An 18,533-nucleotide genomic window follows, 5' to 3' on the forward strand; every position below is an offset into this window, starting at 1 on the left:
TAAATTTATTGGTAAGCTGAATGAACGTGTTGTACATAGCAGACTGGATAATCATATGAAGAATTATAAACTCTACTCCTGATGTGATTAATCAATGATATTTAAATGTCTTCTGACTATAACCCCGCCACTGTCGTATTTTTAATTAGTGCTGCTTTTGGCATTGTTGTTATTGTTGTTATAAACCCTTTAACAAAGCGACTTTGTTAAAGGGTTTATACCCGAAACGTCGTGTTTCTTTTCTTTATCATTAGCACTAGCAAACTTTACTATTTTTCTACTATATATATATATATATATATATGAAACCGTAATGAGTTGGAAAATCAAGAACAGCTACAAAAGGTATTTAGATAGCAGTATTAACTGCATTTCACGCACTAGATAAATTAATCAAACTTTAAACTTGACAAGTTGGAAGAAGGTTAACATATGTTATAGCAATGTATCGCCTCTCATATTGATTCACACCAGCCTTGAATGTTAATATTGAAAAATCAATTAAATTTGTCTACGCCACCGAGGTCGTGATTTTGTAACTGTCGGAATTGTTCAGGCTCTAAAACAACTTCAATTCGATCGAGAAGAAAGAGATATAAAAAATCAATAGGCGTCAAGAAATCGTGACGTATAGACATTAAAAATTGGAGAGAAATAAAGAACATGAATATCAAACTTTTTAAAGAATTGAGTACAAAAGCTTTTTCACAAATCTTGGTACAACAGACAGAGAGGAATTGGAGCAGAGTGATTTTCGTCGATTTAGAATATTTTCATCTGGAGAACATTCCTCGCAGAAGAAACCACCATGTATTATTTGTTGCCGATGCTTATGTTGGCTTCTTTGGTTGGCCAATCCTTTGGTTAGTACCTTTAGTATCTTCATCTTAATATCATTCTCATAGAAATCACATTTTAATATTAAAATTTCTTCCTTTGTCGGCGTAAATACTGTTTACATACAAAGAGGAACACTTTCGATGGCCAGAAACTGTTAAACAAACATTCTTGTCTGACCACATGTTTCGATTTACATGTTAAATTTAAGGCAATCAATACTCGTTGAATACCCTTCGAAAACAACTTGTAAATATTTGTCTGAACATTTTATAACAGTCATCCACTCGTCACCAACTCCACTTTTAAAGATTTTTACCTAGAAAGTTTGCAGACTAAAAGACTTAAGTCCAATGGAAGTGCACCTTTGAGAGGATAAATTGTAAAAGAAAAAGTTCAGATAATTTTTGACCCCCAAAGAAAGAATTTCCAAGATATCATTCGTTTATTAGCGAATAACACACTACGCCATATTCGCCACGTTCTTGGGTTATGTTTAAGACAAATTCTAAATCAAAATCTTCCTATATCCAAATATAATTGTAATTTTTTTGATATGAAAATAGCCCTAAATTTAAATCTTAATTATCTACGCAGTTAAGTTAGCAAGCGTAAAAATTTTCACCGTCAACATGCTCATGGTGCTTGGAGCGTCAGTTGGAGCTATTGTCTCGGAAAATTGTGAAGAAGAAAGATGCCAGCGTTAAAGGATAAAGATTACCAAATTTGTTCTTCTTCCTTGCCTATAAAGAGAAATATTTTAAATACTCACAAGAGCAATATATTGTCATTTCAGTGTTAAAGGCAAAATTGTATAAACGTTTTGGATTTTTTTCTTGCTTCTCCAACCCTTAATACAACCTGATAATTCTTACTAGCAAAGAAAAGCTTTCAAATGATGTCCAGATTACTGTTTCGTCTTTCCCAAGCAAAAAAAGAAATGAATAAAACATAAACAGATAAAAAGTTAAATAATTAAACTGCATTGAATATTTTGAACTTTGCCTGCTCCTGCTATTACAGCAAGTACATGTAGAAACAACGGCTGTTTTTTCGGAATATCTTTTCAATACATTCCAAGTTTTTTTAACATTAGTAAACAAATTTATTTAATCAACAACGCCTATAGTCCTTTTATGTAAACTTTTAACGTTTATCATATAAATCTTTGTTATTGCTTTTTATCTTTTGCTGTAAAGCGATTTAGAGCAATTTTTTAATTGAATAAGGCCCTATATAAATCTCGTGTAATAATAATAATAATTGCTGTTTTTGATACAACCAGTACAATTATCGGAATATTGTTCCCAATAGCTACTGTAAGCTGTGATGGCGACTTGGTAATCAACGGATGCAAACGCTTTGCAGAACAGACCGGTAATTCTCTTCAAAAAACATGCCAAAATCCTGATGGTGATCCTGAATATGAATTTGATTGTAATGTAGACTTAGCAGTTTGCGTATGTCCCGAGGGATTCAAGCGGTTACTGCCAGATGGCAACGAATGTACCGACCAATGCGGTAAGTATTACTCTTTTTTTCAAACTCTTCTGGATTTGATTGCTCGCAGTAATTTTTTGGGGGACATTCGTTCCTTTTACCACCAGTAACAGTTAAAGTTAAAACTTGATATATTTCATACTGTTCTTGATTTGAATACCGTTCAAGCCACCGCCTACAGACGCGGTATTTTGTTTCGGTTGCGTAGCGAACAAACGATCAATCATGGTTGATATATGTATTATTATTCTTCGTCTTTTTATCATTGCTGTTGTTATTATTCTAATTATTATTATAATTATAATTATAATTAAAATTAAAATTAAAATTATATAATTATTATTATTATTATTATTATTATTATTATCATGAAAATTATTATTATCATCATCATCATTATTATTATTATCATTAAAATTATTAAAATTATTTTTATTATTATTAGTAGTAGTAGTATTATTATTAGTATTATTATATTGTTATATAGTATGATTTATTTCGATACATCGCCAAATAGTCAAAGTTTTGACCAAACATAAGTAACAGCTAAGAAGTTACGAGATAGAGGAAGAAAATCAAGATATTGAGATCGAATGTGAAGAGTTTTGTGATTAAATGTCGAAAATTGTACGAAAACATAGTAGTTTTGATATAATATTTTTAGACGAAATATAGAATTTTGCAATTCCGCTGCCAGGGTATAAACTTTAAAATCAATTGATCTCTCGATTTAGGAAGACTCCATGACACGTTTTTGATGTTAACATACATACATAAGAGCGCTCATAAACATTTCTTTTATGATCCCACCACAAGCATATTACTCACCCCCCCCCCCACACACAGAAGTGTTAGATGGGTGTCACTATATATGCGCATTTCTGTTAAAACCTTTGTACAAATTGTAAGTGAAGTGAAATTTTTCAACCTAACATAATCAAGATGTCGTGAAAATTTTTTGTCGCATGATATATGATAAGGATGTACTTGTTTGTTTTACTTTTTGTAACATTGAACTTTGCAAATTCTCTAAGTTACTACTTTGAAGCGGCCGATCAACGGAAAGACATACTTAAGAAAGTTATGTCCAGAACGGGATTTGAACAGCACAGGACTTGTTATCCTAAAATCACTGGTTTGAATATCGTTCTTGCCATAACTTTACTCGGTAGTTTGTTCCTGATAGAGCAACGTTGTTGATATAATACCTGGCTAAATTGCTCATTGCCGAACAGACTGCAATAGCCTACATGGTTAACATCATATTTACCCTGAAAATAAAACGGTCAAGATAACAGTTCCAATAGCAATGCTTTTTTTTTAACTTGGAAGGACAACTCATTACCTCTATTTAGAGTTAAAACAATTAATTGTACGTTAATTAATTGCAGACACACAAGCCCCTGACCTGACTTGTCCAGATGTTAGGAAAGCAGCCCCATCTGATGATTATAGGACAAGGGTGGCGTATGAAGAATTAACTTGTACAGATGATTCCAACGATATCTCACTTGTCTGTCAACCCGAAAGTAACGCAGTGTTTGATATTGATCCAGAAGGTGCAACGGTATCTTGCTGGTGTACTGATAAGTACGATAATCTAGCTGACTGTTCTTTTACTGTCGAAGTATTCGGTAAGGATTACAAGTTATATAGAAATATTAAGATTACAATTATATAGAAATATGATCAATCCTATTAATAGCGTTCCTTTAGTGAGGAAAAAGCACAATAGTTGTATTTAAGACATAATAGGAAAGTTCTCATCTTAAGGTAACGCATAAAGCCTAGCATAGCTATTCTTACATTGCTCACAGAAGGCAATCCAAATAACGCAGAATGCTCTGTGAAAAGATAGGGCGAGTATTGGAAAGTTGCTCGAGTTAACTTTTGCAACTGTATCAACAATGTGCTATGAAAATTGGATACAGTTCTATAGTAACTATACTGACACAAATGTATTCTTCCACCATTCATCTTGTAAGCCTATACTTGAGAGGGATACAACTATACAATATATCACAATTCGGTCCAAAAGCGGACCTTACATAGCCGTGAACTGATATGTTCTCATCTTTCACTGAGACTGTTTGTCCCATTCAATTTCACACTCGTTTTACTCAAACACCGTAATCCAAAATGAATTTAATCATAAACGATTTATGTGCAGACGAGACTCCGCCCGTCGCAGAATGCCCCGCCAGCATGACAGTAGTAGCTCCACCAAATGATAATAGTTTGTCTGTCACATACGAAGAATCCCCACGATGTACTGACAACTCAGGTGCAGCAATTGATCCTCTATGTGATCCTGCTGACGGATCTGTGTTCTCGCTTGGCGATGCAAAAGAAGTTACCTGCAGTTGCACTGATGCAGCCGGCCTTGAGGATTCATGTAAATTTACGGTAACAGTTGTAGGTAGGTGTCCAGATCTACTCATTTCGTCAAGATAAAATAATATGTAAACTAGAAGAGGACGAGAAATGGAAGGTTTTCGACTTATTTTTATCATCGCAGAATGTCATGTCTCAATGCTGACACTATATTATTTATGAATCAATAGTTGAACTACACAAAATGGACAGAGATTTATGATACTGAATTTGGAAAAGTACTGCAGAGAAAAAGAGGACATGTATTCGAGTTAACTTTTGCAACTGTATTAACAATGTGCTATAAAAATTGAACACAGTTCTGTAGTAGCTATACTGACACAAATGTATTCGACAATTCATCTCGTAAGCCTATACTTGAGAGGGATACAACTATACAAGATACTATCATTCGGTCCAAAAGCGGACCTCACATAGCCGTGAACTGATATTTTCTCACCCTTAACTGAGACTTTTCGTCCCATTCAATTTCACACACGTTTTACTCAAACACCGTAATCCAAAATGAATTTAATCATAAACGATTTATGTACAGACGAAACTCCGCCCGACGCAGTATGCCCCGCCAGCATGACAGTGGCAGCTCCACCAAATGATAATAGTTTGTCTGTCACATACGAAGAATCCCCACGATGTACTGACAACTCAGGTGCAGCAATTCCTCCGCTATGTGATCCTGCTGACGGATCTGTGTTCTCGCTTGGTGATGCAAAAGAAGTTACCTGCAGTTGCACTGATGCAGCCGGCCTTGAGGACTCATGTAAATTCACGGTAACAGTTGTAGGTAGGTGTCCATTTCTACTCATTTCTTCAAGATAAAATAAGATGTAAATCAGAAGAGGACGAGAAATGGAAGGTTTTCGACTTATTTTTTATCACCGCAGAATGTCATGTCTCAATGCTGACACTATATTATTTATGAATCAATAGTTGAACTACACAAAATGGACAGAGATTTATGATACTGAATTTGGAAAAGTACTGCAGAGAAAAAGAGGACGAATATTCGAGTTAACTTTTGCAACTGTATCAACAACGTGCTATGAAATTTGAATACAGTGTTTTAGTAACTATACTGACACAAATGTATTCGACATTTCATCTTGTAAGCCTATACTTGAGAGGGATACAACTTTACAAGATACTATAATTCGGTCCAAAAGCGGACCTTACATAGCCGTGAACTGATATTTTCTCATCTTCACTGAGACTGTTTGTCCCTTTCAATTGCACACTCGTTTTACTCAAACACCGTAATCCAAAATGAATTTAATCATAAACGATTTATGTACAGACGAGACTCCGCCCGTCGCAGAATGCCCCGCCAGCATGACGGTGGCAGCTCCACCAAATGATAATAGTTTGTCTGTCACATACGAAGAATCCCCAAGTTGCACTGACAACTCAGGTGCAGCAATTGATCCTCTATGTGATCCTGCTGACGGATCTGTGTTCTCGCTTGGTGATACACAAGAAGTTACCTGCAGTTGCACTGATGCAGCCGGCCTTGAGGACTCATGTAAATTCACGGTAACAGTTGTAGGTAGGTGTCCATTTCTACTCATTTCGTCAAGATAAAATAAGATATTAACCAGAAGAGGACGACAAATGGAAGAGTTCGACTTATTTCTATCATCGCAGAATGTCATGTCTCAATGCTGACAATATATTATATATGTATCAATAGTTGAATTACACCCAATGGACAGAGATTTATGATGCTGAATTTGGAAAAGTACTACAGAGAAAAAGAGGACGAGTATTCGAGTTAACTTTTGCAACTGTATTAACAATGTGCTATGAAAATTGAACACAGTTCTGTAGTAGCTATACTGACACAAATGTATTCGACCATTCATCTTGTAAGCCTATACTTGAGAGGGATACAACTATACAAGATACTATAATTCGGTCCAAAAGCCGTGTTCATAGCCGTGAACTGATATTTTATCATCCTCCACTAAGACTGTTCGTCCCTTTCAATTTAACACTCGTTTTACTGAAACACAGTAATCCAAAATGAATTTAATCATAAACGATTTATGTACAGACGAGACTCCGCCCGACGCAGTATGCCCCGCCAGCATGACAGTGGCAGCTCCACCAAATGATAATAGTTTGTCTGTCACATACGAAGAATCCCCACGATGCACTGACAACTCAGGTGCAGCAATTCCTCCGCTATGTGATCCTGCTGACGGATCTGTGTTCTCGCTTGGCGATGCAAAAGAAGTTACCTGCAGTTGCACTGATGCAGCCGACCTTGAGGACTCATGTAAATTCACGGTAACAGTTGTAGGTAGGTGTCCAGATCTACTCATTTCTTCAAAATAAAATAATATGTAAATCAGAAGAGGACGAGAAATGGAAGGTTTTCGACTTATTTTTTATCACCGCAGAATGTAATGTCTCAATGCTGACACTATATTATTTATGAATCAATAGTTGAACTACACAAAATGGACAGAGATTTATGATACTGAATTTGGAAAAGTACTGCAGAGAAAAAGAGGACGAGTATTCGAGTTAACTTTTGCAACTGTATCAACAACGTGCTATGAAATGTGAACACAGTTCTTTAGTAACTATACTGACACAAATGTATTCGACATAACAACTTGTAAGCCTATACTTGAGAGGGATACAACTTTACAAGATACTATAATTCGGTCCAAAAGCGGACCTCACATAGCCGTGAACTGATATTTTCTCACCCTTAACTGAGACTTTTCGTCCCATTCAATTTCACACACGTTTTACTCAAACACCGTAATCCAAAATGAATTCAATCATAAACGATTTATGTACAGACGAAACTCCGCCCGACGCAGTATGCCCCGACAGCATGACAGTGGCAGCTCCACCAACTGATAATAGTTTGTCTGTCACATACGAAGAACCCCCACGATGTACTGACAACTCAGGTGCAGCAATTGATCCGCTATGTGATCCTGCTGACGGATCTGTGTTCTCGCTTGGTGATGCAAAAGAAGTTACCTGCAGTTGCACTGATGCAGCCGACCTTGAGGACTCATGTAAATTCACGGTAACAGTTGTAGGTAGGTGTCCATTTCTACTCATTTCTTCAAAATAAAATACTATGTAAATCAGAAGAGGACGAGAAATGGAAGGTTTTCGACTTATTTTTTATCAGCGCAGAATGTCATGTCTCAATGCTGACACTATATTATTTATGAATCGATAGTTGAACTACACAAAATGGACAGAGATTTATGATACTGAATTTGGAAAAGTACTGCAGAGAAAAAGAGGACGAGTATTCGAGTTAACTTTTGCAACTGTATCAACAACGTGCTATGAAATTTGAATACAGTTCTTTAGTAACTATACTGACACAAATGTATTCGACATTTCATCTTGTAAGCCTATACTTGAGAGGGATACAACTTTACAAGATACTATAATTCGGTCCAAAAGCGGAACTTACATAGCCGTGAACTGATATTTTCTCACCCTTAACTGTGACTTTTCGTCCCTTTCAATTTCACACACGATTTACTCAAACACAGTAATCCAAAATGAATTTAATCATAAACGATTTATGTACAGACGAAACTCCGCCCGACGCAGTATGCCCCGACAGCATGACAGTGGAAGCTCCACCAACTGGTAATAGTTTGTCTGTCACATACGAAGAATCCCCACGATGTACTGACAACTCAGGTGCAGCAATTAATCCTCTATGTGATCCTGCTGACGGATCTGAGTTCTCGCTTGGTGATACAGAAGTTACCTGCAGTTGCACTGATGCAGCCGACCTTGAGGATTCATGTAAATTCACGGTAACAGTTACAGGTTGGTGTCCATTTCTACTCATTTCGTCAAGATAAAATAAGATGTAAACCAGAAGAGGACGAGAAATGGAAGGTTTTCGACTTATTTTTTATCAGCGCAGAATGTCATGTCTCAATGATGACACTAGATTATTTATGTATCAATAGTTGAATTTCACCAAATGGACAGAGATTTATGATACTGAATTTGGAAACGTACCGCAGAGAAATGGAGGACATGTATTCGAGTTAACTTTTGCAATTGTATCAACAATGTGCTATGAAATTTGAATACAGTTCTGTAGTAACTATTCTGACACAAATGTATTCGACAATTCATGTTGTTAGACTATACTTGAGAGGGATACAACTATACAAGATATTATAATTCGGTCCAAAAGCGGACCTTACATAGCCGTGAACTGATATTTTATCCGAATACTTCTTGCAATTGTTGTTCACCCGTTCTGGTAGCTCCCTTCAGCATCATTAGCAACCTTACGTAAAGGGGCTGAAGGGGTGGGAATGAATGTGGCATTGGCGGGAAATGGCACAGTGGCGGAATTTTCTACATTAAGTCTGGGATATTATTAAGACCGCTCCTCCGAGGGACAAACACCTTTAAACTTTAGAATCTGGCTGCTCCCTCCCAACCCCGCACCTTTGAAATTCTTTTCAGGACACTAGTGACAACTTAATCTGTTGAAAGCGTACTATGTGTTAAGTACGGATGAATGTTGCACTTGGTGGGGAAAAAAGGTTGAAAAAATGGGAATCTTCCCCTTGCCAACATGTTCGATTGTTGAATGTCATAACTGAAATCAATTTGATCAAGAATAGCAAACATAAATCTGAATTCAGGTAGGCTTTTTGATGTGTCATATTGTAGGTTCATGTAATGAAATGCATTTTTCTTCTAAATTGTTGCTTTATATTGCTTACTATTCTAAAGTGAAGACTTTAGTGAGTTAGTCCCAGTATATCGAAAAGGAAAATTATTTATGGAAGTGATTTCCAAAATGATTTTCGGCATTTGTCAGCAAAGCATTATTTCGGTAAAAAAGGTATGGCAAACTGCAGGTTAATTATGTAAATTCTCTATTATTTTTATCTTCGGTGTTTTTCATGTGTGATATCATCTTCTTGATCAAATTTCAGCTGAAGTTTGTATTTCAATGTTGAGTATACATTCAATAACGTTGGATAAAGTTAGGCCATGTCTCGCATAAGACATACACTAGTAGTCTAGGCTTTTTTACATTCACAGTATAAAGGTCGTTTTCCATTTTCATCTGCCAACAGACAATGTCGCACCCACCATAACTTGTGTGAACCCCGATGTTAAATACGTCTCCTCATCAATCCCTTATGAGGCCTTCGTCGACTGGGCGCAACCGACATGCGTCGACAACAGCGAAGGCCAGACTGTCATTTCCTGTGATGAAGAGCCCGGAAATAGGCCAATCGGCACGTATAATGTAGTATGCACGTGTACAGATGAATCAGGAAACTCTGCGACGTGCGACATAACAGCAGTGGTAGATGGTAAGTAATTTTTTTCGCAGCGCAGTAACACCTTATTATCACAGTACGGTTAAATTGTAAGAACATATCTTATAGATAAGGCAGGAACTTGAAAAAGAACACCTTTCCTACGGATAATGACTTCACAAAAGAAATATATTTCCTATGGATATTTCCTAGCGGGATTGTGGTCAATTGGGTTCGCGGGTGAGCTCACAAAAATGAATTGTGAATTTATAAAATTGTTAACAATCAAATTGCAGTCATGGTGAGCCTAATAAAATAAGAGACATCCCCGATCCTTATCCATTGTTTAAGTCACGTATATGTGTAAATCAACAAGAAATACTCATACATTAGGACTCAGAAGTCCGGATGAGAGAAACAGAAATTTGAAGAAGTAAGAATTCGATTCAGTCAGAATTACATGTAAAACAAATAGAGAATATGTTATGTGCCCAGAGTTGTAATGATTCACTTGATTCTCGGGTCGAGTCACAACCAGTGATGTTCCCAACTTGAATCGCTGTACAGTATCTTTGAAGAAATATGTCGCAAATCTTTTTTGAGTCTGATCTTGGATTATCAATTCGTCGGGTTATGACTTAGTCTGAACACTGGGAGCATAGAACTCGATGGCAACCTCGGGGAGGAAACATACTAAGATGCAAGAAGAATCAGACAATGACTTCATGTGCCGGAAAAGTAGCCTTGAGCATCATCAAAATTATAAATATATATATGTTTTCATGAAACGGTTCGAAATGGTCATTTCCCATTAAAGAGAAAGAAGCATGAAATATTTTAATTTTTCAACGTTTATTTCATAATTAAATGATTTCATTGACGGATGTAGTATTCAAAAGGTTGCTGCTAGATTGCCAAATATGTCATAAGCAACATCACAAAAATGTAAGAGGAGCACAAAGACAAGCTAAGAGATGGGAACTGTGTCATTCTTTATTTATTGTTACATGAATATGATATATGATGTGATAATTGCAGAGCATATGCTGTCGTTTGCTGCAAAGGTAGAGAATGTTGTGAGCTCTCTGTCCCGAGATGTTAATACAAAACTGGGATTCGATTATTCAATGTTAGTGTGAGGCTGCTACCGGCAGTGGAATTTTTGTTCATCTTTATATATGCGCAACTCTATGCTTTCTGTTCCTATACAAGATCTTTATGTTGCGATATTTTCTTCAACCAGGTCAACCAATTTTTGATTGCGAACAGGAGGGAGAACCTACTTTCCAGGTCAACACCGACGATCCAAATGATCCTGTGGATGTTTGCTTCAAACTCAGGCTTCCAGAAGTGGGATCCTATCAAATCACCGCCAGTGCCAACCCAATCGATGGTACCCCAGGGGAGGAATTGTACTGCGATTATTCATTTGACGTTGAAAATGATGTTTGATGATGGTGATAATAAAAATTCAAAATAAAACCAAGACGTACGGTGATTATTACTATTATTATTATTATTACTACTACAAAATTGTTGGTAATTTTCAATATTTGATGTCAAATCCACATCAATGTGTTCATCAAATGGTGTTACTTTTTACGTAAAAGTTTCACCTTTTTGAGACAAAAGATAATCGAAATAGGACGCGCCGGTATGAGGTATATATATATATATGAAACAAAAAATAAAAAGGATAATTCGATTACCTGCCACTAACAGCGTAAAAAACACCAACAAGCAACTCCGAAGATAAAGCAAGTAAATTTAGACCATTAAAGGATTCAATTAAACTAGCATTCATAGTAAAGCGACTTCACTTCTAGACTTATTTCCACATTCTATTATTTCCTCATTCTTAATCATAACGGGTGGATATCGCCATATTTTCAACATATTATAAACAACACATAGCATTAAAGGGCAGAATAAAGTCTGAACAAGCCGTAGTATATGAAAAAAACGACCAGAGTGCTATAGCAAATCAATAGCTATTCTAGATTTCCAGATACTCATTGACAGGTTTAACGTATACGAAATTTTTGGAACGCTCCTTTAGCAAAACTTATTAGGGTTGCACCGGATTCAGTATATAAAATCCACTCTGATACTGGATTTGCCGGATTCTGCAAACCACCCCAAAAACGACTTGAATTCGGCTAGATTTTGGAAATTAACATTATCGAACAGTTTCTGTAGGAAAAAGAGGAGAGCGGCGGGGATATTCTGAATGAAAAAGTCTTAATAGTTTCTTCGTTCTTATTATATCAGCTAGTGGGTGATGTATAGCAAACAGGCCTACCTTTTGAAGAAAGTAGATTTTGCAACAACCATTGTTTAAACCCTAAGCATTGTTTATTTCTACAGTGTAAAACCTACACTGGTACTAGCAGGCATTCTAGGGCATATCCACCAACAAGACATTTCGGGGACAATCTGATAATATAGTATGGGGCGCAACTGCCTTTTTTGTTGTAGGGGGGGGGGGGCTTAGATGTTATGTCGTCCAGGCGGAGAGGTCCCCTCTCATTTCAGAAAGAATGGTAAGATGGAGAGTGCCAAGATGTTAATGGTGCTAGATGTTTGTAACTTTTGAAAAAAAATGTTGAATAAGTTACTACTGTATAGAATGAACAGCTGTTACATAGTTTATATTGATGTATTGTGCACTAAGATTGTTGTTGTTGTAATATCCTGTCTTTGTCTGTCTTAGCCCTGCACCAATCACCTGAATTTGAATAGTTCCCGTTTGATTTTAAAGGCATTGAAGACTCGCCCCAAACCGCGTGCCGCGCTCTGAACAAGTTTACTTTCCGTTGCTTGCAAATGACGTTTTCTTCTTGTCGCTACAAAATGCAGACAGTAATGAAACGTGATACCATGTTATCTTTTATATAGTACCGAGATGTCCACGCTGATATGTACACTGTGTTGTGGGTATTGACCGTAGCTGTTTGTATTGACTGTACACTATAGTGTCTACTTACCGACGGTAGCAAGCTGTGTGTGTATTTTCTGGGATCGATGGGGGTGTCTAACACTTTTGTTACACCTCATTCGAAACTAGGTCAGATTACTGGCATGAGACGTTTCTTTGTGCGCGAGTCTTCACAGCCTTTAAGTATACGTGGGCGCCTCCGGTACAAGAAGCCATAATTGTAGAGTATCACAGCTGGAACTTTATATCAGAAATAGAAAATATATAAAGTGGGTGTCCCCAGTCCGGGACAGCTGACAATAACAACTTTTGTTGAGGCTAAATCCAGCATTTCTTTAAAAGAATTCAAATGTATCTCATTGTTTAATTGCTCATTTTGTACGACAAGTGGATTAAACTTTCCTTAACATTATGAATATTTAAGTTGGCAATAAGGTGGTATAACCCTGTTGAATATGCATTTTTGGAAGTATATAATGCTGAAGTTTGTACTAAGTGGAATAACATCATTTGATCACAACAACACTGGGCTTGTGGAAAACAAAACATCTTTCAATTCCCAACGCAACTTTAAACTTAATGATGACGTTGGCTCCTCAGTACATACATAAATCTTTATGTTAATTCATTGTTGTATACATCCTGATAACTCAACCAAAACATGTTTTTTTTTTCTCCACCAAGATCAGATACCTGGGATGCAATATTTGTAATGGATTGCAAGCAATTGCTGTTACATGTTCTTTTCGGTCATAACAGTCTTGTTTGCCTATTAAGATTGTCATCCGCGAAACTGACCCCATAGTCTGTATGTTAGACTAATAAGTCAATATAGCCATGTAAAGGTCAAATTCTCAAAAGTTAAAAAGTGGTACACAATCATGGCAACCTGCTAGTGTTCTTTGCAGAGGTGAGCAAACATATCAATATTAATTGTTCGCCCAAAGTCATTCTTTAACATTGCATCACTGTGAATGTGCACAATTATATAACACATATATAGGGAAAATATCAGGATTAGATGTCATGTTGTTCGATGAAGATTAACTATTCACTTAAAACGTCTCAATATGAACTCGAAGGACTATTGTCTTTGACGATAACATCACATTTCACCTACCTTTACCTTAAATTTCTGATGTCTTCCAATTCCTCTTATATTTCACAGAAAAGCGAAATGATGTGGAGAAACTGGAGACAGAAGCTTGTCGAGACGCGCTTTGTTTATATATTACGTAATAACCTCACAAGTATACAACGCAATGCACACTACTAGCACTATTTGCATAATCTATTAAAACAAGTAATAATTATCAATCTAAGTTTCAGTTTACAAAACTGAGTGTATTAGTCAAGTAATTCTTCATGTAGAGATCACCAATAAGAATAGCTAAAATATTTCTTTAAAAAAGCCATGCAACGATATCAACAACATGAGGTAAGGTAATTGCATAAGTTAAATGAATTAAATTCTAAATTTAATTGAAGGGTCGCTTTTAGTCGAGTGATAGCATTAATAGCTCGTACTTGCATCACTCTAATGATAGATATGTCTCTGAACGGCTCTCATAGAGGGCGTTCAGTAACAAATGCTTCTTATTTATCTTTCATTGCATTGATTACATGATTCGTGTTGTTTTAAGACAAAGTCGTAAATTAATGTTGATGCCTCAGAAATATACTCCCAAAATCAAAGTTAAACTCAAACTTCAACTTCTTCAATATATTTGCACCGATAGCTTGATTATAGATTACCCTCCCTTCAATTGAATCTTATATGGTGTAATTGTATGTAACAATTGGCTGTAGGTATTTGGCGGTGGATTTCTTTGAGCTGCTAGCTTCAATAACATTTAAGCAATAAAGATGAAGATTATTATACAGTAAAGTGTCTTCATATATTTATTCAGAAATGTGTACATTGTGTGACATTGTTGTGGTCAAGTAGTTAAGGCACTTGTCTCGCAAGCTTTAAGTTCTGTCTGGTCGAATAATTGCGATGTGTTCTCAGGTGGAAACGTGGACTTTTTCTTTCTTCAAAATTCAAAAGTATATGTGTTAGCACCACCTTGTGTACAGACCTAGTTGTATACAAACCTAATTTATCACCAAAATATGCGCCAGAATGCACTATTTGACGTTTTAAAGTTTTGGGGGCCATCTCCAACCCCCCCCCCTCCCACCCCCCTCAATGCGGTCACATTCAACCAACCCACTGACACAACAACTTTTATTCGCAATATCCGCCTATGGCTCGTCCATAACGGTTCATGCCCCATAACCATATGTCAGTCGGAACAGAATATCGAAATCCTGTGCACATCACCTTCGATACAAAATAATCATGGTTTACATCCGGAGCCATTTGTCTTTTACTGATGTGTAGATGCATCGTAACCATTTCTGCGAACTCTTTGAAATCTTAAAAATTTCAATTGGGTTTTAACGTTGCTTCTGATGATCGTTAGTAGTACCAAATACAAGCATCAAAATGTGTGTCTAACTCCGCACAAATCGGCAAAACAATCACGAATGCCATCATTCGAACACCATTCGAACACCACATGTGAAATGTGATGTCTTTCCATCGAGTTTTTTGTTTTGTGATGAGCTAATTAATTCAGCGACTATACTAGTTATTGATTAGCCTCCGTTGTGCAATAAGTCATTTCTAACGAAATGAAAGTTATACAGCAATATAAAGCCTTGAATGTCTGCAATGGGTTCTTTTTAGCCCTATGTAACTTATCAACATTAATGTTATGCCCGTATAGTCATCCTTCAAATGTCATCATATTGAGTCCTCTAACTTGCCATGAGTCCTTTATCGTATTTGCGTTCTCTGTGAACTTTTATGTTTGTACTCGTATAATCTCCGAACTTTTACTGGGTCTCGTTCTCGCACTAGGGTACATTTTGGTTTGGGAAATATAGCACAGATACAGATATAAGTTTTGAGCTCCCCTAATCGAACCTTAAAGTCTTCCGCCGTACGCATATCAAGGGAAATTCTACGTGTAGCCTACTCGTACTTATGCTGTTGTACTACAAGTCAAGTTATACTTTCTCCCTCTCATTCTGAGTAAGCTCAAATTTGCTTACAATTTTCCAAAGTACTTCTCTGAAGGGTTTGATGCACACATTAACTTATTCCCTAACATTGGGGAACGAAGGCCACTGGCAATGCTGTTCTTGAGAAACGGCGAGCGCTTTCAATTACTATTTATATATCAGTTTTCTGTTTACATTATAATCGCATTGAAATTCCCCATAAAAAGCGAGGAGGGCCCACTGGTTTCTCTCTTCAAAGTTAAATTACTAAGGCAGGCTCTACGTCTTACAGCCTCAGTGATAATAGCTGTTTCCAACCAGACAGCCTGCTTTTGGAGCCCCAAATTTTCCGCATATTATCAAAGATTGTGTATCCTCACACACAAACCCCCTGCCATTAGACCAGGCTACGAATAAGCTAATGATCTTGTTCTGCTTTGTAAATTTGCTATCAAAGATTGTATATCTGGCTTCATTGACACTTTTACCCTTTATGATATAAAGCAATGCCACATATTCCTCAAGATCTGATGTGCGAGAGTTGCATTAGATAAGAACACAATTACATATCGCAAGGTCTTCAGAATGAGCGACATTGACCTAACACCAGCACAGAATACATCATCAATTATTGGCTTTCACGCCTGCACATGCAACGACTTCAACTCTTCCTTCTTTTGAAAAGGAAACAAACCTGTTGGAAGCTGCTGGAATGTAAGCCCAAATTCCTCGATACTTTCTCCAATCTTTGGGTATCTTCTGCTGAAGAATATGTGGCATAATCATCATGACAGCAGACTCTTAAGCTACACATTCTTAGATCAAACTTGATTGCTAGAGAATGGCGCTCAGCGATCGTAAGTAGTTATGAAGCTGGAAACATTGTTGACAATGGATGTACAGAATCACTAGAGCTGAGATGGCCCGAGAAGGTTATGCCTGACGATGTGCAAGAACTGTTTCAAGATAATGAAGACTTTCTAGGCGACAGTGATGATAGCGATTCCGAAGATTAAGTAAGCATAATTATTATGTACTTCAAAGCAAACAGACTTTTAAATTTGTCCCAAGTAAGAGTATTTGTATCCTATTTAAACTAACGCTTTTGTACACAACCCAATGTAAAAATTGAAAACATTTCTGTGACGTCATCAAAAATTGGTACGTAACTCACCCTACAGGGGTCCTATATAGACAAATGTGGTGTCAAAATGTGCGCAAGACGTGGGCATAAAGTCATGAAAGAATCTAGTTCATATCCCTAACGGTTCAAAATCCGTGCCCAAAAAATGTCATAATGCTCCCCCTCCAGTGTTGTGAGAGTGAAATAGGGGGTCCTTTAGAGACCCCCTAATTCACCCCACCACCATTGTATTACCACATCCAATATATAAGGCTTAATTAACTAACTGGGTTTAAATTTTGAGGTTAATAAAAAAAAATTATCTTTTTGTGTGTAAATGTAACTTATGGTATATTTTCCTTAAAAAATGGACCCCCTTCCCCATCCAAAAAAAAAACCTTTTCGGGGGTGCGTTCAGGATTTGGGCTTTTAATCCAAGATATTCTTATTCCTTATGAAATTATGTTCTAGAAAAACCACATTTTATCCTATTTGTGTGTAAATGTAACCTCTGGTATTTTTTCCTTAAAAATGGACCCCCTGCCCCTAGAAAGAACCCCCTTTTCGGGGGTGCGTTCAGGATTTTGGCTTTTCACCCAAGATATACTTATTCCCTATTCTAGAAAAACCACATGAGATTAATCCACCCTCCAGGTGATCGCTAGCTCATTCATAGCCTGGTCTACATTGTTAGAAAAACGCAAAAGGTATACTGCTCATAACATTGTATGCATGAGCTCTCCTGCACATAAAGGAGATAGCTACAGCTATAGCTACATGAGATAGCTAAAGGAGTACAGCTCGTACAGATACAAAATTGCACCACAAATCAAGAGACATAAGAGCCCACCAGTGTCGCAATTATATCTGCAGTTCTGCGAAAGTTTCACTTCAGATGTGAAGTATGTTTAATAAGTTGTTGAACAAGAAAGGTTAGGTCTGAAAAAGACTAACTTCGAGAGTTACTCTGCAGCAGCAGCAGAGTCCTATTTAGTGAAAAAACGAATCGCCTTTGTATTTTAATTTGTTCATCACATTAGGCTATTGGGTTGACGTGTCAGGAAGCAACATAAATTCTAACAATAATGCCTATACATTCTGCCTGTATGGTATACTTGATCAGTGTGATGTGTGAAGATGTCATTTAACTAACGTGTAAACCACATTATCCTCCTCATATACTTATATTTTAAAGAATGACTTCAGGCTCAGCATTACTTGTGATATGTTATATCACTGCTATCACTGTATGTTGTTCTAGACCACGTGCTGTGTCTTCTCTCTCCAGGCTCCAACTCTCTCCACCTCTTTCGCTCCATCTCTCTCTTTATATTTCTCTGTCCCTTGTCTCCTCTTGATATGCAGACTTCATTAGAACTTACACAGTGACAGTAAGCTTATGAAA

General features: G+C 36.8%; 1 protein-coding gene across 1 annotated transcript; it reads left to right on the forward strand.

The window, feature by feature from the left end:
- The first annotated feature begins 704 nt into the window (after window positions 1-704).
- Window positions 705-14,835, forward strand: LOC139966379 (hyalin-like). Its single transcript, XM_071969314.1, has 12 exons — window positions 705-863; window positions 2,152-2,358; window positions 3,729-3,971; window positions 4,508-4,756; window positions 5,267-5,515; window positions 6,026-6,274; window positions 6,782-7,030; window positions 7,542-7,790; window positions 8,302-8,547; window positions 9,828-10,070; window positions 11,260-11,510; window positions 14,123-14,835. Exons 1-11 carry the CDS (start codon window positions 809-811, stop codon window positions 11,466-11,468), a joined length of 2,448 nt encoding a protein of 815 aa, XP_071825415.1. The 5' UTR covers window positions 705-808; the 3' UTR covers window positions 11,469-11,510; window positions 14,123-14,835.
- The last annotated feature ends 3,698 nt before the right edge of the window (window positions 14,836-18,533 follow it).

Source organism: Apostichopus japonicus, chromosome 4, assembly GCF_037975245.1.
Source record: "Apostichopus japonicus isolate 1M-3 chromosome 4, ASM3797524v1, whole genome shotgun sequence".
Taxonomy (NCBI): Eukaryota; Metazoa; Echinodermata; class Holothuroidea; order Aspidochirotida; family Stichopodidae; genus Apostichopus; species Apostichopus japonicus.

Bases quoted from the DNA above. Each gene is read 5' to 3' on its own strand.
- LOC139966379 (XM_071969314.1), top strand. From the start codon at position 809: ATGTATTATTTGTTGCCGATGCTTATGTTGGCTTCTTTGGTTGGCCAA. The intron at 5,516-6,025 runs GTAGGTGTCCAT...ATTTATGTACAG, and splicing joins ATTCACGGTAACAGTTGTAG to ACGAGACTCCGCCCGTCGCA. The intron at 10,071-11,259 runs GTAAGTAATTTT...TTCTTCAACCAG, and splicing joins CATAACAGCAGTGGTAGATG to GTCAACCAATTTTTGATTGC.